The following is a 25,909-nucleotide window of genomic DNA, read 5'->3' as shown; positions in this document are numbered from 1 at the left end:
TAGATACATATCCCATCAGTGTCTTCAAAGATCATGGAAATACTAATGCAATGTAGCAAATGGTAAAGCCACCTACTAGAGGCTCTAATATCCTTCACATTGTCCTTACCAATGAAGCCACTGCCTATACCCTGTTTTGTTATTACTCATCCCTGGTTAAATCTGATCAGAAATCGGTCAACTTCTCTGACTGACCTAGTGTTACCACTCCACCAAATGAGATAATCTTTAGCAACTTCTCCAGTGCAGCTTTTTGAAACCTATGCAAAATCTCAACAAATGGGCCCAACTGAGAGGGCTGCCGCAGTCATCTACAGTTTTTACCAGGACCTAAACAGCTGCATAGAAAAGACCGTACCTGTACACATTATACACCTTAAATATAATGACAAATTTAGGAACAAACGTTTTCTGCTGGAACTCCATATTAATAAAGTATATAACAAAAAATGGAAAACAAAGCCATGCTTTTTTTAAGCAGTCCCCATCTCCCTACATCACAAACATCATTGAAAAATGCCAGCAAGGAACTTGAGAGGATTTATTTTACCTGCCATTTCCCAGGAGGTTCTAACTGGATACATTGCCAATTTTCAGTGGTGACTCAGGGAAAAAAGCTCCAAGAAATAGTAGTTGTACAGTATTAGAGTTTCAACAAGCTCTAAAGAAAGATGTGCAAAAATAATGGAATTCATGAAAATGGAGTAAACTAGAAATATCCCACAAGGTTGTGGAACATGTAAAGCAGGTTAACAAATTAAGATCACTACAAATGCTGAAGGAAGCTACAAGTTCTTTTTGTATTCATGTCAGGAAATTTAAGGAATAATGTTAAGAATTGCACTGGGCTCATCCATAATTTCACACATTTCAATCTCAGGAATATTGCCAGTTTTAGAAGAAAAGCTTTTAGTGCTAACCTTACCCACACTTACCTGCATTGTAATCCCTTGTCCCCACTATCCCTGAAAATGTAATTTCACCTGAAATCACCTTGGTATGAGTCTTAGAATCCCAGGCAAGGATAAAAGTAATGCGTCTTTGGGATCAGATATCGTACCAGGCTGCATTCCCATCAGTGCCAAGCAAGCTTCTCATTTAGCTTTTTAGCCTCAGCCTATCCACAGTGCCTGTGCCTTTTGCCTAGAGAACAACCACTATGCCTGCTCTACACAAGGACAACTCCTCTGCATACCAAGGTAATTATAGGCCCATCAGCCTCAAATTCCATGGCTTTTCTTATAAGGCTGTTATTGTAGCAGAACTCCATTTATGCGAAGGGTTCAGGTTTTCAGCTGTCGTACCTGTGGCATAGGGTTTGATTCCATTAGCCCTCATTTGCGTACTTGGTGTCCTTGACCAAGACACTTCTCAGGGTTGACCCAGAAACCATGTCTGGTTAAGGGACTGCATGTCAAGGGAGCCTACCTGACTAACAAAATGGTTAAGGGACTGCATGTCAAGGGAGCCTACCTGGCTAACAAAAGGGCATTATTGTTATTGTGCAGATAGGTAATTTAACTGATCTAGACTCCGGTCAGTTTAGTTATGTGAAGAGCAAGTGTGTCCGCTCAACTTGTTAGGCATCTTTGAAAAGGTTGCAGAAGATGTGGACAGTAGTCACTTTCAGCATTATGCATATCTTGATCTGGCCAAGGCTTTTGACACTGTCCCACAACATTTAACCCTGGATTGCAATAGGATATCCAACAGATCCCAAGTTGTATAAGTTGCTGGTTCCCTCTCTGTAAAATTGTAACTAGTAGGATACTGCATGGGTTGTGCTGGGTCCTCAATTTTCCATTTGTTTTGCACACATCTAAGCCAATGTCCCAGAAGTATGGTTGACCAAGTTTGCTAATGTTTGCAAGTGGACATTGTTTATCTGCTCAACTGATGTTAAACTGCTCTGACAAGACCTGGAATATACACGTACATGATGTACTGAAAATGGTTTCAAACCATGTGCAAAAATTCCTGTTCAGTAGTATTCAGCAAAAAGTTGCTCCTACTTCATATGTTAAGTGATGCTTTTCTTCAGATATATACAGTCTGAGATCTGGGTACTTGTGTCACAAACTCATTCATTCATCATGTTTCAACCTTGTCAGGAAATCCTCCTCTCTCTCTCTCTCTCTCTCTCTCTCTCTCTCCCTCTTTTTCTCTCTCTCTGTCCCAGTTAATTTCCAAGGGAATATCTTTTAAGATTAAAAAAAAAAAAAAAAAAGTCTTCTTTCCCTTATCACACCCATCATTGACCACACTGCCTCCTTTGATGTACACAAATCCAAGCATGCCATTGAACTAGAAAGGCACCAGTGATTTTTAAACAAGAAAATTGTAGCTTTAAATCCTTCAGCTATCCCAACAGATTAACACCACTCTTTATAACTCTGAAACATTGATCTGTTTGTCTGGGACAGGAAATAAACTGCCTTGTAATTTGAGAGGGCTGGAATTTTTTCTTCATTTATATACACGTCTGTGTATAACGTGTGTATGTGTATTGCTTTTCTCAATTTGCAGTTTCATCAACCAGCAAATGGTTGAGCTGGAATTGTCAAACATTTGTTTGGTAGACGTAGAGGACAAGACTTGTGCTGTATGTAAAACCCATGTTAAAGCCCATTCTTGTGTTAACAGAACAGCAGTCAGTGTTGTGGTGTTGTGTTTTTAGCAGTTGATGAAATGACAAGTCAACCAAAGTGAGTAGAATATGTATTTATATGTTGTACATACGTATGTGTAAACCATCACATGTGTGTGTGTGTGTGTGTGTGTGTGTGTGTGTGTGTATACATATATATATGTATACACACGTGGGTCATCTGTTATGTTTAGATGAAGTGATAGATAAATTAGTGGGCTAAAGAAGTGATCTAATAACACTTCCCTATAATGGTACCCCACACTACACACAGTACTACCATCTCCAACTCTGGTAATAAGTGAAACTTATTTTGTGATCAGTGGTGTTTTGTTTTCTTAAATTGTCAATAATATTTCAGTTACTTTACCACAGTGTGTTGAATTGTGTGAGCTGGTGATGCACTTCTGTGCAAGTTAGAGGGATGCTTACCCCCCCCCCCCAAAAAAAAAAATCTGATCTGAAGTTTACTTTATTTGATCTTCAATCTGTGGATATCAGATCCGTAACAGATGTGAGCCGGCAACTTCACAAACATATGCTCCAAGCTCCTCCCCCTAACCATAATACACCACCACTTCCTTCCAACCCCCAGATCTCGTTTGCCGCAGCCTCCAACGCATTGTGATTCTTGAGCTCCAGGTTGTGAGTAGGTTTTTTGATGTGCTTTTTTCCCCTGTTTATTAGTGTTTAGTGTGTGTGCTGGTAGCATAGGTTTCCTTCTTTCCTCCCCCTTGCTGGTGCATCGAGTGTGGGTATTTTTCCTTAGTTTTAGGTAGTTTGTAATAGTTAGACCTTTCCCCTCCCCCCTCAGCCTTCTGTGTGCTTGTGGCTCGGAGTGTGCGGTGTGTAGAGTGTGTCTTTCAAAATATTTTCTTGTTTTTGGGTAGTTATGGCTGACCTCCCTAAGCAAGTATTTAACAGATGCCACATGTGTGGCCACAAACTGTCGCCTGCTGACGGCCACACTCTGTGTCCTTTGTTTGGGTGCTGCCCATCTGTCTATGGACTGCAATATTTGTGCAGGTTTTAACCCACAAGCCCTTAAAGATGATAGGGCTAAACTAGCGATGAAGGGCCTGCACCCTTCTATGGAGGCAGCCTCCTCCACTTCTGCTTTGGTCACAGCTGCGGCTGTGACCGCCTCTCCTTCTACTCCCATCTTTGCTTCTCCTCTCTCCCAGGCTGGGACTCATCCTCCTGCCTCTAAGCCTGTGGAAGGGGAGTGGAGAAAGGGCAGAGAGAAGGAGAGAGAGCATAGGAGTGATAAGAGAAAGAGGCCCCCGGACCTTTCGGATCCAGCCGGACCCCCACCAAATTTCAGTATAGGCACCGACCTGACTCCCCTCGGCTCCGATCTCCTAGATATTCTCCGGAGCCAGAGGAGCCCAGGCCACATTCTAGAGCCTCGGTTCTTCAGAGTCTGTGGCTTCTTCGTGGTCCACCCGCTGTCTCTCCGAAGTTGATATGGATAAAATGATGCAGAGATTTATTCGCACGCAAATTCAGATGGGAGTCTTGCCGGCCCCCTTTCCCTCTGTAGGGGGAAAACTCCCTTTCGTTCTTTACACCTATATCTCCTTCTCCAATCCAACCCCCGGTTTCGGAGTACATGGATCCGAGAGATCTCCTAGTCAGGGGGTCGGCGCTGACTGTACCTGTTTCCTCGATGTCGGCAGCTGTTTGGAGTGTGTTGGATCAGACTAGTTCGGATCCGAGTGGTTCTTGGAGCCAGAGCCTGTGTGTCGTATCCAAGAGGGTGGAGCTTTTTCTGTTGGCTCTGACCTTGTTGGGTCACACCCACCTCCTCGGAGCTCCATCTACTTCAGGCCTGGCTCCGATTCCCGCGTCGGATCCGGAGGAAGTGGTTCCCTTAATGGTGTCCAAGGAAACTCGCTCTCTTTCGGCATTCGATGTTGTGGAAAGGGTTCTCTCCAATGGATCGAGGCTCTTGACTATATATTCGGACTCCGCCCTGACTCCCTCTGCTTTGTGTGTGAATCATGTCATTTTACCACAGGGGCAGCCCATGCTCGAGGAGCCTCAGGCGGTTTCTCTTGAGGAACAACAACTAGTTTGCGAGCCCCATCAGAGAGGTTCCTCGCAAGCATACCTGCAAAAGGAGGCACTTGGACTCCTCCCCAGAGTCCCTCACTGAGGACACTGATTTTGATGATGGGGAATGTTCCCCCAGATAACCTCCCGAGGATGTCTCCTTCGGAGACATCATGGAAATCTTGCGCCAGCGGAGAGGTTGGTCTGCCCCAAAACCTTTCTCTGATGAATCGGTGTTCCTGGAGGCTTTCGGCATGGGCCCGTCTACTTCCTGGCTGTCCCCTCCCACGGATCCATTAGTGGACTTGGAAGGAACCAGACACTGTGGAACCAATCCTTAAATGCCCGGACAAAATATTGAGCCCCCCTGCAGACAGACGGGCTTTTAATAAAGGGTCCCTGTAGATGCTATGGTGGTAGCAGCCACCACCAAGAAGGAACTAGCCCAGGAGAGTTCCTCGTTCCATCCTCCTGACCATGAGTCTTTGATGATGGATTGCCTAGGGAAGCAGGTTTATGTGTCAGTGACTTTCTATCAGGGTGCCGAACTATCTGGCCCATGTTACTCAACTACAGTGCAACCTGGTTAAGGAACTGACTTAGTCTCACCCAAAGTCCATGTCGCAGGAGGACAGGGCTACGTTCTCCGCGAGGATGGCTACCTTGACAGCGGTTTCAAATACATCTATCCAGCTCCTTTCCACACGTGACCAAAGGAGCGGCTAGGGCAGCTGGGTCCGGCGTGTCCATGAGGCGTAATGCCTGGCTCAGATTTTGTCAGTTCACGGAACCCTTCAAGGCATCTTTTGCGAATGCCCCGTATGATGGCTCTTCCCTCTTTGGTAAGACTGTCCGTGACACCTTGGTCAAGAGTGAGAAAGGAAGACACTGTTTGCCATTGGAATCCGCTTCTTGAACCCTCAAAGATTCTTTTCCCGGAATCAGTGAGGGCAAAAGAAGATGTCGTTACAGAAGTCTCAGTATTCCCGGGACACTCAGGGCCCTTCTTCCCCTAGAGGCAGAGGGGGACAGGACAGACGCCAGCCCAGAGGCAGAGGGGGGGGGGTCCGAGGAATTTTGGGTCACGAGAACCGTTCTTGGACAGTCCCGCTCAGCAACCCTGAGTGGTTGCCCGACTGCTCTGCTCTGGAGGCAGTCGGGGGTCACCTGTTGTTGTACCTGGCGGCATGGGAGTCCATGTCATCAGACCATTGGGTGCTTTAGATAATTTCCAGAGGTTATTCAATCCCATTTGTGGATGTTCTTCTTGTTTCACTGTTGCAGTCATTACATTTGGGTAATCTGCTGGCATGTTGCCTTCAGTTGGCCTGATTAACAAAGTTTTGGGTCCTGCGTCGGTTGCTGTCCCTTCTTCCATGACATCAGGTCATCAGGGGTATAAAACATGCAGCCGACGTCGTTACCTCAGTCTTTCTTGCCATCCGGTTCCCGAAGCAGAAGCAGTTCGCAAGTGCCGGTAGGCCGACTCCTGAAATTTTAGTTTTTGAGTTTCAGAACCAAAGTCTTCAACTTAAGGTTAACTACCCCGTTGGGGAAACTTTTTCTTGCTCCTTACCGATGTCAGTATAAGTTAATTGCATTACTTGTGGAAAGCAAATACCTCATAAAGATTTTCATCTTTATTGTATTCCTTGCCTAGGCCCGGACCACGACGTACCTTGCTGTTGGTTTTGTGCTTTATTTAATCAGCGCATTATCCATTGTCGGTACATTTTTGCCTCGAAATATTTCAGTTCTCGGTTTAATTATCCAGAAATGACGTTGGTTAGCCATCCGACCACTGGAATTTCGAAAAAATGCAAAAATAAAGACAGGGACAGGCCGTTGAGGTCCAAAACTGATGACGACGCTACTCCTAAGCCGGTCACCAGTTCCCCGGTACTCATTGAGGAGCTTTCGCAGCCCCTGATACCCACTACTTCTGACTCGCAGGCCTCTACTGACACCCATTCGGAGTCCGGTATGCCACGAGATACTTCAACTATGGAAGCCGCAGATGTCTCTACTTTGGTTGGGTCCAGAGCCGTTGTGCAGGCACCGGCTTCTGAGGGTGCATTCAGGCCTACAGTCTTGCATATCAAACCAACTCCATCTTCAATACTAAGGCCTAAATCTCGATCTATGTCGAAGAAACCGACGCCCAGGCCACATGTGCAGGCCCCTATGCCTAAAAAACAAATGATCAAAATGGCTGAAGATCTAATTACTCTAATCAGGGGTAGTCAACCCCCCCCCCTTCAAAAAGGCCTAGACCTGAGCTTGACTATGAGTCTTCTGATCAGGATTCTGTTTCTTCTGATTCTTCTAATGACCTGGATTTGTCCATACCTACTTATGAGAATTCTGATGCAGAGGATTCCATTCCCTCTGCTCCCCCCCCCTGAGGATTTTTCTTTGGTGAAACTTTACATACTTTAAGGGAGCATTTCTACTGGGAAAGTCAGGAATTCTCTGATTCAAAAAAGAAGCTTAGGGATTTTCTTCTTTTACGTCAGCATAGGCCTTTGGCTATACCTCCTGTTCTAGACATTGTTGATGTGTTTTCGGAATCCAGTATGGCCCCTGATTCCCTGCCTCCAGCTCCTTGTAAACCTGACCGATACTACAGGGTTCCTGAGTCCCACAAGTTCCTTTTCAAAAATCCTGTTGCAGATCCTGAAACTATTTCTCAAGGGCCTAAGGGCATTAAGGCTTCTACTTCTAAAAATCCTACCCCTTCTGATAGAGATTCCAGGGCGCTGAATAGATGGGGTAAAAAGGTTTATACTTCTGCAACCTTGGCTATCAGGGCTTTAAACTGCCAATTTCATATGCTAAAATATCAACAGCATATTATTGGACTGCTTAAACAGAAAATTATGTTGATTTCTGACTGTGTGGAAAATAAAGATTTACAGGATTTATTGCATTCTGCTGAACAAGTTGGAAAACGTACTTTTCAATGTGGTTTTAATTCTTTAGAGGCCTCTTGCATGGCTGCTGTTACTTGGTCTGTGCTTAGATGGCATGCTTGGCTTAAGGAGCAATCTCTGCCTGATCATGTTAAAGCAAAATTGTTGGATGCTCCTTTTAATCAATACCGCCTGTTTGGCAATAAGGCTGAAGAAGTTTTAAAAAAGCTGGAAGATGAAGCTAAATCTATGCAAACTGTAAAAGATTTCTTACAAGTGCAACCTCCCAAGATTTAGTAGGCACTGGCCTACCAAGAATTGGTCCTTTCCAGTTCCTTCCAGATCCAGACACATCAAAAGCAGCAAGTTTCAGTCCCAGGGGACTCTCAGACCTAAGCAATGGGGGCCCACCACTTCCAAATCTGGAAATAACAAGACCCCCCTATGGTAAACAGTCTCAATGACTTTCCTTTAAAATTACCAAGCACTTAACTTTTAGCCGCCCCTTTGGGGGGGAAAAATTGCTTTTCATGCAAAAAAAATGGGAAATCATAACCCAGGACAAATGGGTTTTAAATATAGTGTCCCAGGGATACAGATTTCATTTCCACACATTGCCAACACCAAACGGGTGGCCAGACCTGCCCCCAAATCAGTGGGTGGAGGTTCAGAAACGAGTACTTTCCCTCTTAAACATGGGGGCTATTCAACCAACCGGTACCAGAAGAGGAAAAGGGACAAGGTTTCTATTCCAGGCGTTTCCTGGTACCCAGAAAAGACAAATCATGGTGTCCAATTCTGGACCTGTCTACTCTAAACACCTTTCTGGATATTCCAAAATTCAAGATGCTGACTCTTCACTAGTTACTTCCTATGCGAGGCAAAGATGCCTGGTTGGCGACTCTAGATTTAAAGGAAGCTTACCTGCATGTCCCAATCAGGGAATCTTGCAGAAGATACCTACGCTTCAAAGCAGGCTACTTGTATTATCAGTTCTCTGCACTGCCATTTGGCTTGTCTACTGCACCCAGGGTATTCCCAAAATACCTGGCTCCAGTAATTGCATTTTGCAGGCAACGAAATATTCAAATATATCCATACCTGGATGATTGTCTAATTCAGGCAGAAAACCAGGCCATACTTCTAAGTCATCTGGCGTTTGTAAAAAGGGTTCTAACTAGTCTAGGGTACACCATAAATGAAAGGAAATCACAACTGGTACCCTCTCAACAGATTACATTCCTGGGTGCAAGCTTGAATACAACTGCCCAGATGGCTTTCCTCATGCCAGAAAAGCAAACTCATTTGGTAACTTACTTCACACAAGTGGCCACAAAAACCCTGCTATCTGCAAGACAAATACTGCAAGCCTTGGGGTTCATGACCTCCTGCATTCTTCTAATTCCATATGCAGGACTGCATATGAGGAAACTTCAGTTGTTGTGTCCTTCGGCTTTTCCCGGTTAGGGGTCGCCACAGTGGAACTCAGGTCCGCTAATGATTTGCAGTTGATTTTTACGTGCTGAGTTGCCAGCCCTGAGGAAACTTCAGTGGTACTTAAAAAGTCTATGGAGTCAACTTTGCCACAGCCTGGAAACAATGATTCCTACCATACCTTGCCTACGCCTGGAGTTCCTATGGTGGGCAGAGGCCTGCCACGAAAACAAGGGACTGCCATTCACGCCACCCATGCCCTAACTACAGACACATCAGACTATGCATGGGGGGCTCACCTGGCAGGGAAGTGCATTCAGGGCAAATGGAACCCAAATCAATTGCACCTGCATATCAATAAAAAAGAAATGTTGGCTCTACAGAATGCTCTGACAGCCTTCAAGGACTACATTTTCCAGGACAACTAATGGTAAAGACGAACAACACTAAGGTTATGTGGTACATAAACATGCGGGGGGGGGTACACATTCCTACCCCCTCTGCAGACTAGCCATGGCATTGTGGAACACGGCCTTGAGCTACCAAGTGCACCTACAAGCTCAATTCCTGCCAGGAAAATTAAATATACTGGTAGATGGACTAAGCAGAAATCTCATGGATCCACACAAGTGGAGACTGGAACCACGGATTTTCAACATGTTGACAAGCAAATGGGGGAGCCCAGACGTAGATCTATTTGCCTCCCCCCGGAACTACCAGTTGGACAAGTTTTGCACAAGGACTCCCCACAAAAACGCCTGGAAAGTGGATGCTCTGTCCTTCAGCTGGAAAAACCTATCAGTCTACGCCTTTCCCCCTCTGCCTCTACTCTGCAAAGTTCTGTTAAAAGTCAAACAGGAGAAACCAAGAATGATTTTGATTGCTCCAGACTGGCCACTCCTACACTGGTACCCACTCCTACGCATTGTGTCACAAATATCTCCATGGCACCTGTCTCGGACACCTTCCTTACTGTCTCAGCAGGAGAACCAGATTCTGCACCCTCAACTCTCAACATTGAACCTTACAGCTTGACTAATCACTTAAATTCACCCATCGCATCCCTCAGCAAACCTGTGATGGATGTCATCTTGGAAGCGAGAAGACCTAGTACTAGAAAATCTTATGCTGACAAATGGAAAAGATTCTGTGCTTGGAATCAATCTCAAGGAATGAGCACAGCAGCACCCAATTTACCTCAGATTTTACAATACTTAACTGAGATGCTTCACAAGGGCCTGTCTTTTTCCTCCATTAAAATCCATGCCTCAGCCATTTCAGCTCATTATAACATAGAACCTCCCCTCTTCTCTCATCCTCTGCTCAAGCAGTACCTCAGAGGGGCCAAAAACTTGAGACCACCGAGGAGAGCTCCAACCCCTGCCTGGGACCTTAACTTTGTATTGGAGAAACCCACTCTACCTCCTTTCGAGTCAGCTGCTGCTGCAGACTTAAAATTTCTTTCTTGGAAAACAGCCTTCTTTCTAGCAATCACTTCAGCTAGAAGGATATCTGAGTTACAGGCCCTTATGGCAGTGGAGCCTTTCATCATCTTTCATGCGGACAGGGTGTCACTCAGGACCAATCCATCCTTCATGCCCAAGTTGGTATCCAGTGTGGCTCTTAATCAGTCCATTCATTTGCCAACTTTCTTTCCCACTCCACAGAACAAAGGGGAACGGATTCTGCATTCATTGGATGTGCACAGACAACTTAGATTATGACAGGACTAAAACTGAAAGAAAATCTGAACAACTGCTTGTAGCATTTGCTGCAGGGGCAGAGGGAGAGGCTATTTTAAAACAAACCATTTCTAAATGGATAAGCCATTGCATTCATTTCTGCTATAAGCACCATGGAAAACCTATCCCCCAGGGGATCAGATCTCATTCCACCAGGGCTGCATCTACTTCTGCAGCCTTTCTCAGAGGTGTTCCTACCAGGGATATTCTAGAAGCTGCTACCTGGAGTTCAGTTCATACTTTCACCAAGCATTATCATTTACCAATTTTCTCTAAATCCAGAGCTGGCTTTGCCACTGCTGTCTTGCAGGGCCTTATAGCTGGTCCTAATGTGGTATAAATCCATCCTCCCAACCATAGCTTTGGGAATCTACCCAAATGTAAAGACTGCAACAGTGAAACACGAAGAACATAGTACAGTTGTGTACACTTACTATAAATGTAGATGTTCGAGTGTATTCACTGTTGCAGTCCTGGTTACCCTCCCTCCAGCCCCCTATTTTTCTCTGACTATACCTCTACTTTCTGTTACTATGCTTAAAAGCCTTTTTGGTGTATTTGCTTTTGGTTGGAGGTATATTTTTAGGTCTTAAATTTTATTTTGCTCCCCATTTGGGGGGCACCTGACATCTGGGGCAAGAAAAACTGAGGTAATGATGTTGGCTGCATGTTTTATACCCCTGACGACCTGACGTCATGGAAGAAGGGACAGCAACCAACGCAGGACCCAAGACTTTGTTAATCAGGCTGACGGCGGGCAACCTGCCAGCAGATTACCCAAATGTAATGACTGCAACAGTGAGTACACTCTAACATCTACATTTATGGTAAGTGTGCACAAGTGTACTTTCTCCCTACACCTTACAAACAACTCCCAGACGTACCACCCTCACAAAGGGAGGCAGCAGCACTAGAGGTTTCCAGGCTGCTAAAGAAATGAGCCATCGAACCTGTCCCCCCCAGATCAGTCTGGATTGGGCATCTACTCCAGGTTCTTTTTGGGGCCAGAAAAGACAGGGGACGTAAGGCCCATTCTAGACCTGTCTACTCTGAACCTGTTACTTGCCAAAGAGAAGTTCCAGATGGTCACTTTACAGTCCATCCTGCCGTACTTGCAAGAGAGCAACTGGATGTGCTCATTCGACCTCCTGTACGCCTTGTATCACATAAAGATGCACAGAAGCTCCAGGAGGTTTATCCACTTCAAGCCAGGAGCTAATCATTATCAGTTTCGAGCCCTACCATTTGGTCTCACCACAGCCCCCTGGGTGTTCACCAAAGTGATGGCAGTAGTAGCTGCTTACCTGAGGCTTCAGGGGATTCAGGTCTACCCTTACCTGGACGATTGACTCCTTACTGCTCCCACCAATCATCTCATTTGTCGGACCAGAAACTATTTCCTACATCTTGCACACTATCTAGGGATTACAATCAACACAGCCAAATCTCTTCTGAATCCTGTCCAGGTTATAGAATACATAGGAGCACGGATAGACATGTTACGGACAAATGTTTTCCTGACCTCAGAGAGAGTTTGAAATTTAAGGATGCATGTCGCCTTAATTTACTGATCTCATCTTCCCTCAGCAGTCGGTTTTAAGGGCCCTAGGTTTTATGGCAGCGACAGTAATACTTCTACTATGTGCTCGATTACATATGCAAGTACTACAGTGGACTATAGCTGTGCAAAGGTCTTTGTTGAGTCTTCCGCTGTCACACCTGATACACATCAGCAGAGTCTGCAGGTCGTCCCTTGTATGGTGGATGCAGTCTTTGGAAATCTTGGAAGGACGACCTTTTGTTCCAGCCCCTGACACCTCCCAACTAGGGTGTGGGGGTGTATTGTTCGGGAAGGATGATCCAAGGCATGTGGTTCCCGATCAAGACCAGTTTGCATATAAACGTGCTGGAGATGAGGGCGGTCCTTTTAGTGTTGCAGGCCCTTCATGCCTTTCTACCACTGAGAACCATTGCAATCCATTCAGAGAACATGTCGGTGGTCAGGTATATCAACAAACAGGGAGGGACCAGATCTTACCCCTTTGTCACGAGGCCATGAGAGTTTGGGAATGGGCGATCTCCACCGGTCGTTTTCTGGTAGCAATGCACATTCTAGGGCAGTCCAACATTCTGGCGGACAAACTAAGCCAGACTGTTCTGATGCCTTAAGAGTGGTCTCTGAATCCTTCAGTAGCGGAGCAGATCTTTCTAGAGTGGGGTCGGCCTTGCTGCAATTCCTTTGCATCTCCTTCCAACACAAAGTGCAATGAGTTCTTCGCACCGATCCCCCTGCCGAGGGAGTCCCCCAGAGACGTTCTAGTGCATGTTTGGCCTCCCGGTCTTCTTTATGCTTATTCTCTTGTACCCCTTATTCCGAAGTTCCTACAGAAGGCTTGTTGACTGGGGAGGAAAAAGATCCTCATTGCCCCATTTTGGCCACGCCAGGTATGGTTTCCCCTTCCTTTGGTCTCATATTATAGCTCCTCCTTGGATCCCATTCAGGATCTCATTTCGCACCCCTCGAGGGTCCCTCATCTGAATCTGGACAGTGAAGCTCATAGCTTGGCTGCTCCAGATGTTCTTCATGTTTCACTGTTGCAGTCACTACACTTGGGTTATCCTGTCAGGGGTAGCCATCAGTCAACCTGAATACCAGAGGCTTAGTATTTCTGCGTCGGTTGCTGTTGCTCCAGGACTGACGTCAGGTCATCAGTGGTATAAAATCAGGCAGCCGACGCCATTACATCAGTCTTTCGTGCCGAGGAGCCCAAAGCAGAAGCAGTTCGCACGAGTGCTGGTCGGCCACTACCTGAGTTTTCGTTTCCAAATTGAAGATGAAATCTTCTAAAGCTAAGTACCCCGTTGGGGATCCTTTTTTTCTTGCTCTAACCGATGTCAGAAAAAGTTAACAATTGTCTCGCCTGTGGAAAGCAAATACCACATTGAGATTTCCATTTTTACTGCGTCACCTGTTTAGGTCCAGGCCACAATGTCCCTTGCTGTCGGTTTTGTGCTTTGTTCAATGCCAGATCTATATGTCGTCAGGCCCTTATTTTACCTAAATATTTTTGATCTCGATCTCCGTATTCCAAAATGGCTTCGGTAAGCCATCTGACTACTTATCTTCCGAAAAAATGCAAGGATAAAGATAGAGACAGACTGCACAGAAACTGCCGACGACGCTTCCGTTAAGCTAGTTGCCAGTTCACCGGTGCTCAGTGAGGCGCTTTTGCAGCCCCTGATGCCCACTTCTGTGGATTTGGAGGCTGCTACTGAGACCCATTCAGAGTCCGGTATGCCGCAAGACTCTTCTTTGACCAAGGATCCTGCGGATGTCTCTACCTTGGGTGGGTCCGCAGCCACTGAGCAGGCACCGGCTTCCAAGGAAGTTCTTTGCACTACCGATACTCGACACAAACCGACGATGTCTTTTGCGTCTTCAGTTCTTTCTAAAACTACCGAGTTTCTAAGGCCCAGGGTACGAACTACACCTAAAAAAACAACGACCCAAGCTGAAGCACCTGCTTCCATGCCTCAATCTAAAATGCTTAAAGTGGCAGAAGACCTTATCATGCTTATTAGGGGACGCCAGCCTACCCCTGCCAAAGAAAAAGAGATTTGTCCCCAGCAGTTTTATCTGACCAGGAGTCCGATGACTCTGAGGTTTCTGAATATGCAGACATGCAACCCTTGTCTGCTTATGAGGATTCAGATGCAGAGGAATCCATTACTTCTGCTTCTGCTCCAGATAATTTTTCAGTTGGTGAAACCCTACATACTTTAAGGGAGCATTTCCAGTGGAAGTGTCAGGACTATCCTCAGTCCAAAAAGAGACTCAGGGAATTCTTAGATTTACCACAGCACGGACCTTTAGCCATTCCTCCTGTCCTGGACGTTGTGGATGATGTCTTTATGGAAACCAGTTTAACTCCTGACACCCTCCCACCTGCTCCCAGGAAGCCTGATGGGTATTAGAGTCCCTGACTCACAAATTTCTTTTCAAAAATCCTACTGCTGACTCAGAGGTCATCTCCCAAGGACCTAAAGGAATAAAAGCAACCACAGCTAAGAATCCCACCCCCTCAGACAGGGATTCCCGAGTTTTAGACAGATTGGGTAAAAATGTATACATCTCTGCAACTCTTGCCATTAGAGCACTAAATTGTTAGTTCTACATGCTAAAATACCAGCAACATACCATGGAACTCCTTAAACAAAAAATATCTACCTTTCTGGCTTGTGCAGAAAATAAAGACTTACAGGAGCTTATGCATTCTGCAAGCCAAGTTACTAAACACACCTTGCAGTGTGGCTTTGATGCCCTAGAAGCATCCTGCAGAGCAGCAGTCACAGGTTCTGTACTTAGAAGGCATGCTTGGCTTAAGGAACAGACCTTGCCAGACCATGTCAAATTAAAACTATTGGACACACCATTGAACAAAGGCAATTTGTTTGGCACTAAGGCAGAAGATGTCTTAAAAAAGATGAAGAAAAAGCTAAATCTATGCAGACCGTTAGACTTCTTACAGGTCCAGCCTCTGTGGTTCAGAAGGCATTGCCCCTCCAAGCACTGGTCCTTTCCGGCCCCCTCAAGGTCAGCTCAAACAAGACCTAGGGGTAGCAGACCCCCCAGACAACAGTCCCAGGGAATGCAAAGATCTAAGCAATGGTGTTCTTCCACTTCTATAACAGCGAGTGCTAAGCCACCCCCTTATGGAAAGAACTCACAATGACTTTACACCTCCACCCCTTATCTCTGCCCACCTGCTTGTGCCCCTAGGAGGAAAACTCTCCTCCCATGCAAAAAACTGGGCCTCTATCACCGACGACTGACGGGTCCTCAACATAGTGACCAAGGGATACAAATTTTATTTCCACACTCTGCCAACCCCAAAAGGGTTCCCATATCTTCCTCCAAACAAGTGGGCAGAGGCCCAAAATCAAGTCCATTCCTTGCTCTCCATGAGGGCAATGCAGCCTGTTCCTGCAGACCAGATAGGCCAAGGTTTGTATTCCATGTTTTTCCTGGTACCCAGAATAGAGGGCACCTGGCGCCCAATCCTCGATCTGTCAATTCTAAACACCTTCCTGGTGATACCAAAATTCAAAATGCTCACCCTCCAGCAGCTTCTTCCTATGCTATCCAAGGATGCTTGGTTAGCCACCCTAGACCTAAAAGAGGCCTATCTACACATCCCAATCAGGGATTCCTGCAGGAAATATCTACGTTCTTGCAGGACATATCTGTGTTTCAGGGCAAGATCTATGCACTTTCAGTTCTGTGTGCTTCCCTTTGGCTAATCTACTGCTTCCAGAGTTTTCACAAAATGCCTGGTTCCAGCCATTGCTTTTTGCAGACAAAGGAATATTCAAATTTACCCCTACTTAGGCAACTGCCTGATTCAGGCAGACAGTCAGGAAAAGCTGTTACAGCACCTGACCTTTGTACAGAACCTACTGACCTCCCTGGGGTATACTATAAACGAAAAGAAATCCAAACTAGTACTCGCTCAAAAAATTGTATTCCTGGGAGCAAGTCTGGACACAGCATCCCAGATGGCAATCCTTACTGCAGAAAAACAAGCCTATCTGACAGGCTACTTCTCTCAACTAGCCACCAGAACCCAGTTGTCCACAAGGAAAATCCTGCAAGCTCTAGGGTTCATGGCGTCCTGCATTCTACTCATTCCCTACGCCAGACTGCATATGAAGAAGCCAGTGGTACCTAAAAAGCCTTTGGTGTCAACACTCTCAGGACCTGGAAACTATCATACCTATGATACCCTGTCTAAGGAAAGATTTTCTTTGGTGGGTAGCAGCATGCAACCACAACAAGGGTCGTCCCTTCTCACAACCCCATGCCTCCCAGACCCTAACCACAGACGTAACAGATTATGTTTGAGGTGCACACCTGGATGGCAGGTGCGTTCAGGGCCATTTGATCCCAAATCAAATATATCTGCACATTGACCAAAAAGAGAGCTAGCTGTTCAGCATGCTCTGACAGCTTTCAGACCCCTACTCTCCCTGGGGCCTTTACTGATCAAAACAGAACACCACAGTGATGTGGCACATCAACAAGCAGGGAGGAACTCTCTTATCCCGTCTGCAGGCTCACCATGACCCTTTGGCACATGGCTTTAGCCATGCAAATTCACCTGCAAGCACAATTCCTGCCAGGCTCCCAAAAGTCTGTGGCAGACAACTTAAGCAGAAACCTTCTAGACCCACACAAGTGGCAGCTAAACCACAGCACCTTCAACCTTCTAACCCAGAAATGGGGCACCCCGAAGGTGGACCTCTTTGCCTCCCACAGCAATCACCAGCTCAGCAAATTCTGCACCAGGGAACCTCACAGCAAGGCCTGGAAAGTGGATGTCCTATCCTTCCAATGGGTAAACCTCTCGATCTATGCATTTCCCCCTCTACCTCTACTTTCAAGGGTACTACTCAAAATAAGGGAGGACAAACCAAGAAGCAATCTTAATTGCCCCAGACTGGCCATGGTACTCACTGGCTGAGCCATCTGTCTCCTCTGCCACCATGGCACCTACATCAGATCCCAACTCTCCTGACCCAGCAGAATGGAGAATTCATGCATCCACAACTGCAGACCCTGAGCCTGGCAGCCTGGCTTATTTCCTGACCTCTCCTCTAGCTGCCAGTCTAAGCAAGCAAGTCCTGGATGTTATACATGAGGCCAGACGCCTCAGCACTAGAAAATTCTATGCTGACAAATGGAAAAGGTATTGCACCTGGATCCAGGCTAAAGGAGCTGAAATGGCACAGCCCTCCCTATCTCTCACCCTGATTATCTAGCAGACCTACTACACTGGGACTTATCCTTCACTTCTATTAAAATTCATGCCTCTGTCATCTCTGCTCATTACAGCACAGAGCCACCTCTTTTTTATCACCCCCTCATCAAACGGTTCCTAAGAGGGGCTAACAATTTAAGGCCACCCAGAATAGCTCCTACCCCAGTTTGGGACCTTAACTTTGTGTTGGAAAAGCTCACACTACCCCCCTTTGAGCCTGCAGCTTCAGCAGAGTTAAAATTCCTCTTTTGGAAAACAGCCTTGCTTCTGGCCATCACTTCAGCTAGAAGAGTTTCAAAGATACAAGCACTCATGACTGTAGAGCCCTTCATAATTTTTCATACTGATAGGGTCTCCCTCAGGACTAACCCAACTTTCATGCCTAAAGTGGTGTCCAGTATGGCTCTCAACCAATCAGTTCATTTGCCCACCTTTTTCCCGAACCCACAAAACAAGGGGGAAAGGATTCTGCATTCTGTAGATGTGCACAGACGGCTCAGATTCTACCTGGATAGGACTAAATCTTTTAGGAAGACTGACCAATTGCTAGTCAGCTTTGCAGCAGGGGCAGAGGGCAAGCCCATATCCAAACAAACAATCTCCAAATGGATAGCACACTGTATCCATTTCTGTTACAAATACCACGGGAAACCGCCCCCTAAGGGGGTCAGAACGCATTCCACCAGGGCAACTTCCACCTCTGCAGCTTTTCTCAGAGGGGTCCTTATCAGGGACATCCTGGAGGCTACAACATGGAGTTCTGTTCATACCTTCACCAAGCATTACCACCTGCCTATCTTTTCCAAATCCAGGGCAGGCTTTGCAACCACAGTCGTGCAAGGCATTTTAGCCAGCCTCCAGTGTTCTTGACCGCCTCCACCCTCTTTTTCAGCTTTGGAAATCAACCCAAGTGTGATGACTGCAACAATGAAACATGAACAACATAGTACAGTTGTGTACACTTACCATAAATCTAGATGTTGGAGTGTATTCACTGTTGCAGTCCTGGTCTCCCACCCTCCTTCCCCCTTGTCTCTTTCTCTCTCTCTTCCTCACTCCTTACAGGGATTTTTGGTATTTACTTTCTACTGGTGGTGTTCTTCCACCTCCTTATTTGGCGGCTCCTGACATTTGGGGCAAGAAAAAACTGATGTAATGGCGCCGGCTGCCTGATTTTGTACCACTGATGACCTGACGTCAGTCCTCCAGCCACAGCAACTGACGCAGAAATACTAAGCCTCTGATATTCAGGCCGACTGAGAGCTACCCCTGGCAGGATAACCCAAGTGTGATGACTGCAACAGTGAATACACTCGAACATCTACATTTATGATAAGTGTACACAACTGCACTTTCCCTTAATTGCTAGGACTCCCGGATTGTCTTCCTCGGTCAGGTCTATTCTGGTGACAGCTCATAAGTCATTCACCAGGAAGATTTATCACAGCAAATGGAAGCATTTTTCCTTTTGGGCTTCTCAAAGGAGTTTAGATCCTTTCACAGCTCCCATTCCAGCTATCCTTGACTTTTTGGCAAATATTTTTCAACAAGGGGCTAGCTCGTCTACAGTCAAGGTTCAACTGGCCACCATCTCTCATGTTCACATGGATGAGAACTGTGCTTCTTTGGCCTCTTCCAGATTGCGCAAAGCCTTTATCAAGGGTACCTTCCTCTTACGTCCTTAGGTTAAAGATCCCATCCCCCCGTGGGACCTTACCTTGGTACTTCAAGCGTTGGTTGCTCTTCCATTTGAACCCACACAACCACAGATCTTAAGTTTTTGTCTTGGAAGACCGCCTTTCTAGTGGTTATCGTCTCTGCTTGGAAGGTTTCTGAACTTCAGGCGTTGTCTGTCAAGGTCTCGTATATGATTTTCCACAAGGACAGGGTTTCTCTTTGCACCAATCCTTCTTTTCTTCCAAAAGTATCATCGGAGGTTAATGTCAAACTATCAATTTACCTGTTTTCTATCCAAATTTTACAAACAAAATTGAATACAAGTTGCATTTGTTGGACGTTCATAGACAGTTACAGTTCTGTTTGCAGAGGACCAAAACTTTTCGTAAATCTGACTAGTTGTTTGTGTCTTTTGCTAAACCTTTTTTTGGGTAAACCTATTTCCAAGGTAAACATTGCCAGGTGGATCTCCCTATGTATCCTTCAGATCTACAAGGATAAAGGCTTGTCTCCTCCAGGTCAGGTTAGAGCTCACTCGACAAGGTCCATGGCTACTTCTGAGAGTATCCTTGGACAGCATTTGTTCTGCAGCTACTTGGTCCTCATCTCATACCTTTATTTCTCACTATAAATTGGATTTGATTTCTCGAAGGAGAGCATCCTTTGGTTCCGCGGTGCTCTGGAATATCCTTCCATGAGGGCCACCCAGGTGTTTAGTAGCTGGGGACTCTGTCCCACAGGTTGAAGGTCAAATGAAGTAAACTACTTCAGATAAAGAAGTTATGTACTCACCATAACGTTCCATCAGAGTAGTTCTACTTCATTTGTCTTCAACCGTCCCTCCCACCCCCCCCCCACCTTACCATATTAACAGCGCTAATAGCTGGCTTTTTGTGTGCGTAGGGTGTTTTGGGATCGGGTTGTTCAGTGTAGGGAGCAGCAAACTTGATCTGAGGGTTGGAAGGTAGTGGTGGTGTATTATGGGTAGGGGGAGGAGCTTGGAGCTCGGAGCAGAAACTTGTGAAGTTGCCGGCTCGGATCCATTATGGATCTGATACCCACAGGTTGAAGACAAATGAAGTAGAACTACTCAGACGGAGCATTATGGTGAGTACATAACTTATTTTTTTAGTAATTCTGGATTTAGATGAAGTGTTTGCTAGATCTGTTTTGTTTCCATTCCTTATGTTTAGATCTCTGTTTAGATCAAATGATACTCGCACTTGTGCATGTGTATTAGTGTGTGTGTGTGTGTGTGTGTGTGTGTGTGTGTGTGTGTGTGTGTGTGTGTAATATGTATATGTGGGTCTACTTCAAAGCATCAAAAGCCCACAATATTGAAGATGAAAATGTCAAGATGAAAGCATCGAAACTTCACTTCAGCGAAAGACCAAATTGGCAAATCCATTCCCAGGGTAAGTAACCACTGGTACCACAATTAACGAAAATGAAACCGGACCATCCCTAACCCACCCAGATGGGGAGCTGTGCCCCCCACAACTCTCCCAACTAAATATACCAACTCTGAGATCGCACTGCAGTTGTAAAAAGGGCAAAGTCCGTCTTGTTGGCCAACAGGTTACTTACTGTGGGAATGGATTTGGCGATCCGGTCGTTCGCTGAAGTGAGTTTTTGATGCTTTCGTCTTGAAGATTTGGTCTTTCATATTGTGGGCTTTTGATGTTCTCTGGTAGACCCACATGTACATATTTATGTTTATATGTATGTATAATATGTATGTATACATATATATAAGCGCACACACACCAGAGATCTTTCTTTTCAGGTTATTTTTCCATATACGCATACCTTTTTTTTCAGGATATTTTTCTGTTTGTGTTCATTTATGTAGGTTTTCAGATTCCAGGAGCCTATTTGACATCACTAGTCAAGACAGAGGAGGAATTCCCACCACTGACTTGCACCCAGGATGTGACTGATGAGGAAAATGAAAAGAAGATTGGCCATTTTGATAGTAAGTAACTTGGAATTGCAGGGATCTAATGGGTTGTGTTTTTATTTTAATTAAATCGCAAGGCCATTGTGTTAGTACAGAGACTGCATTCTTGCACATTTAGGAAATGACAAGGTTTTAGTAATGTGTTTAGGTTAGTGCAATTTAATAGAAAAATAGTCATTTTACCAAACTGCTGTCTTCAAAGACAGTCCATAAATATCTTCAGTGCCACAAGGTAGAAGATAGGCAAGTGAAGGCACAAAGGTGAAACTTTTATAATACTCCAACAGAATATTGGGTTTGTGTTTCCACACTGTGAAGAAAGACATTTGAAAACTTAAGAGCTGTAGAATGTAGTTAAGACCATCTTTAAGCCTTCTCATTAGATTCCAGCAGTTTGTTCTACTTTCTTCAGTCGCAGCCATAGGTTATAGATACATTGAGAAAAGTATTTAAATCTGGCATTTGATAAAGACTCTGGGTTGGTAGTGGAGATGATGAAACAAATGATTGATTTGCATTTGTTGAATGAGAGAGTCTGACTGTGCAGAACTGCCTTTCCAGCAGAGGCCCAGGGAGAAAAACTCCAGCAAGTTAGACAGAATACGGAAGTGAGTACATCTGAGGGAATTATGATAGAAACCTTGCACAGGATTATGTAGAATGTTTAGATGTACTTAGACTACAGTACAAATAATATGAAGGCATACTTTCAACAGATAGGAAAAAACTTAAAAATATTCAAAAACAGTAGATTAGAAGACAGCATGATACTGCACAGAATATTCAGAAAAAAGTAGTATGCATTACATAGGATATGATGCATAATTCAATGCAGCAAACCTTTAGACTATAATCTTAGCAGGGAGTTTTACTAGAGCAGAACCAAGTATGCATAAGATGATGTTCATCGTGTTTCACTGTTGCAGTTATTACACTTGGGTTATCCTGCTGGCAGGCTACCCGCAGTCGGCCTGAATTCCAAAGTCTTGGTCCGGCGTCGGTTGCTGTCGCCTCTTCCCTGATGTCAGTGCGCCAGGGGTATAAAAGATGCAGCCGATGCCATTTTCTTCAGTCTTTCTTGCCGCACGGTGCCTGAAGCAAAAGCAGTTCGCAAGTGCTGGTCGGCCGACTCCTGAGATTTTCGAAATTGAATTTCAGATCCGAAGTCTTCACTAAAGCTAAGTACCCCGTTGGGGAAACTTTTTCTTGCTCCAGTCCGATGTCAGCAAAAGTTAACAGTTATATTTCTTGTGGGAAGCAAGTACCTCATAAGGATTTTCATTCTTACTGTATCCCTTGCCTAGGCCCTGACCACGACGTTGCTAGTTGTCGGTTTTGTGCTAGATTCAACCAACGCACTATTAAACGTCAGTTCGATTTTGCTTTACATGACTTTGGCCAAAGGTTTAACTATATAATGCAGTCGGAACAACTGACGACCGGAGTTCATAAAAAACGCAAGGACAAAGAAAAGGACAGGAATCCGAGGTCCAAAACTGACGAAGAAGCCTCTTCTAGGCCAGTCGCCGGTTCTCAGTGAGGCGCTTTTGCAGCCCCTGACACCCGCTACCTCAGAGCCACAGGCCGCCTTCGACTCCCACATGGAGACAACTAGGCCTCTGGAAACTCAAGGTATTGGGCCTATGGAAACTATTCCGTCAGATGGGTCTGGAGCTGCTGAGCAGGCACCGGCTTCTGAGGGTGTTTTCAGACCTACACAGCTTACTATCAAGACCGCTTCAGCAGCCAAGGCAAAGTCTAAAACACCTTTAAAGACAAAGAAACAAGTACAGCATTCTCCTGGAAAGTCATCTATGCCAAAGAAACAAATGCTTAAAATGTCCGAGGACCTAATTACTTTGATCAGGGGTTCCCATCCCCCTCCTGATAAAAGTCCTAGGCAAGACACTGACTATGACTCCTTTGACCAGGTATCGATTTCCTCTGATTCCTCTTCAGAACAGGGATATTCACTTCCTCCCTATGAGGACTCTGCCGCTGAAGAATCTATCCCTTCAGCCTCTCCTCCTGAGGATTACTCTTTTGGGTAAACCCTGCACACCATGAGAGAGCATTTCTTTTGGGAGAGCCAGGATTGTTCAGAATCCAAGAAAAGGCTCAGAGACTTTCTTTTACTGCCTCAGCACAGGCCCCTTGCTATCCCCACTGTACTAGATATTGTTGATGATGTATTCTCTGAATCCACTTTGTCTCCTGATTCTTTACCCCCTGCACCAGTTAAGTCAGATAGGTACTACAGGGTCCCAGATTCTCATACATTTCTTTATAAAAACCCTGCAGCTTACCCAGAAACAATTTCTCAGGGTCCCAAGGGGTCAAGGCTTCCACTGCAAAAAAAACCCTGTTCCTTCTGATAGGGATTCTAGAGCACTGGACAGATGGAGGAAAAAAGTTTACACCTCTGCTACTTTAGCTGTAAGGGCTTTAAACTGCCAGTTTCTCTTGCTTAAATATCAACAATACCTAATGTCTCTGCTATAACAGAAAATGCTTACAAGCTCAGAATGTCCTGAAAGTAAGGAAATGCAGGATTTATTGCATGCAGTTGAACAAGTGGGAAAGCATACTTTGCAATGTGGTTTTGATTCATTAGAGGCTTCTTGCAGAGCCGCAGTCACAGGTTCTGTCATTCGAAGGCATGCTTGGTTAAAAGAACAAAGTTTACCTGATCATGCTAAAGCAAAATTATTGGATGCTCCATTACAGCATGATACTTTGCTTGGTGTTAAGGCAGAAGAGGTGTTAAAGAAAATGGAGGATAAAACAAAATCAATGCAGACGGTAAAGGATTTCTTACAGGTTCAGCCACCCAAATTTAACAGGAACTGGCCGTCAAAAAATTGGTCATTTCCAGTGTCAGACAGGCCACAAAGAGGCAGATACAGACGCCCAAGAGGCAGATCTCAGCCCCAAGGCTCATACAGACCTAAACAATGGGGTACTTCACCCCCAAAGGCAGAGAAGACAAATCACAACCTTATAGGAAACAGTCCCAATGACTTTCCTCTACCAGTGCCAAGCACTTACCTTTTGGCAGCACCCTTAGGGGGAAAACTAGCACTTTTCTCACAAAATTGGCACATGGTTACCCAGGACAAATGGGTACTGAATATTGTTTCTCAGGGTTACAGGTTCCACTTTCACACCCTACCAAGACTAAAAGGTATTCCAGACCTGCCACACAATCAATGGGCAGAGGCACAAAAACAAATTTCTGCTCTCATGGACATGAAGTCTATTCAAAAAGTACCACAGCAAGAGCAGGGGCAAGGATTTTACTCAAGACTTTTCTTGGTACCCAGAAAGGACAAAGCTTGGAGACCAATACTGGACCTGTCTACTCTAAATACTTTCCTGGATGTTCCAAAATTCAAAATGTTGACACTGCAGCAACTTCTATCCATGCTGGGCAAGAAGGCTTGGCTAGTTACTTTGGACCTCAAAGAGGCATACCTGCATGTTCCAATCAGACAATCTTGCAGAAGATACCTCAGATTCATAGCTGGCTCGATGCATTACCAATTCTCTGCACTGCCCTTTGGCTTATCTACTGTGCCCAGGGTTTTCACAAAATGCCTGGCACCAGTAATTGCATTTTGCAGACAAAAAGGAATTCAAATATATCCCTACTTGGACGACTGCCTTATTCAAGCAGAGAGCAAGGACATTCTACTAAAGCATCTGGCGTTTGTAAAAAGATTACTAATTTGCCTAGGGTACACAGTAAACGAAAAGAAATCAAAACTAGTGCCTTCTCAAGAGATAATATTCCTGGGTGCAAGCTTAAATACAACTGCCCAGATGGCTTATCTCACACCAAACAAACAAAGGCAACTGACTCATTACTTTCAAATGATGGCAACAAAGACCCAGCTACCTGCAAGAAAAATTCTGCAGGCTTTGGGCTTCATGGCATCCTGCATCCTGCTAATTCCATGTGCAAGACTGCATATGAGAAAGCTACAATGCTATCTAAAAAGTGTTTGGACTCAACATTGCCACAGCCTGGAAACAATAATTACTCTCATTCCCTGCCTGCAACAAGAGTTTCGATGGTGGGCACTGGCCTGTCACCACAACAAGGGACAGACTTTCACTTTACCCACAACAAGGCAGACACTAACAACAGATGCATCGGATTATGCCTGGGGAGCACACATGGCAGAAAATGTATACAGGGCACGTGGCCCGCAGACCAAATGCATCTTCATATCAATCAAAAAGAGATGCTAGCTGTACAGAATGCCCTGACAGCCTTCAAGGATCTAATACATCCAGGACAACTATTGCTAAAGACGGACAATACTACAGTCATGTGGTACATAAACAAGCAAGGGGACACACATTCCTACCCCCTCTGCAGGCAAGCCATGACTTTGTGGAACACAGCGCTGACCTACCAAGTACATCTGCAGGCACAATTCCTGCCAGGAAAGAAAAATACTCTGGCAGATGAACTAAGCAGAAACTTCATGGACCCTCACGAGTGGAAACTAGATCCACAAGTCTTCAGCATGATAACAAAGAAATGAGGATTCCCAGACATAGATCTGTTTGCCTCCCCTCACAACTACCAACTACAGAGATTCTGCACAAGGACTTATCACTCACAAGCATGGAAGGTGGATGCTCTATCATTCAGC

The 25,909-nt window shown here is 45.2% G+C and overlaps 1 protein-coding gene across 1 annotated transcript in view; it reads left to right on the top strand.

Annotated features, from left to right (window-relative positions):
* The window catches only part of LOC122809680 (zinc finger protein 850-like), a 416,499-nt gene that overhangs the window by 125,784 nt on the left and 264,806 nt on the right, over window positions 1-25,909 (top strand). The window contains exon 3 of the mRNA XM_044081353.1: window positions 21,138-21,260. Within this exon, the coding sequence (XP_043937288.1) occupies window positions 21,138-21,260 (123 nt within the window). The remainder of the gene's footprint in view (window positions 1-21,137; window positions 21,261-25,909) is intronic.

Source organism: Protopterus annectens, chromosome 8.part0 (assembly GCF_019279795.1).
Source record: "Protopterus annectens isolate FY-2018-M chromosome 8.part0, PAN1.0, whole genome shotgun sequence".
Lineage (NCBI taxonomy): Eukaryota > Metazoa > Chordata > Ceratodontiformes > Protopteridae > Protopterus > Protopterus annectens.
This window is presented reverse-complemented; position numbering and strand designations above follow the sequence as displayed.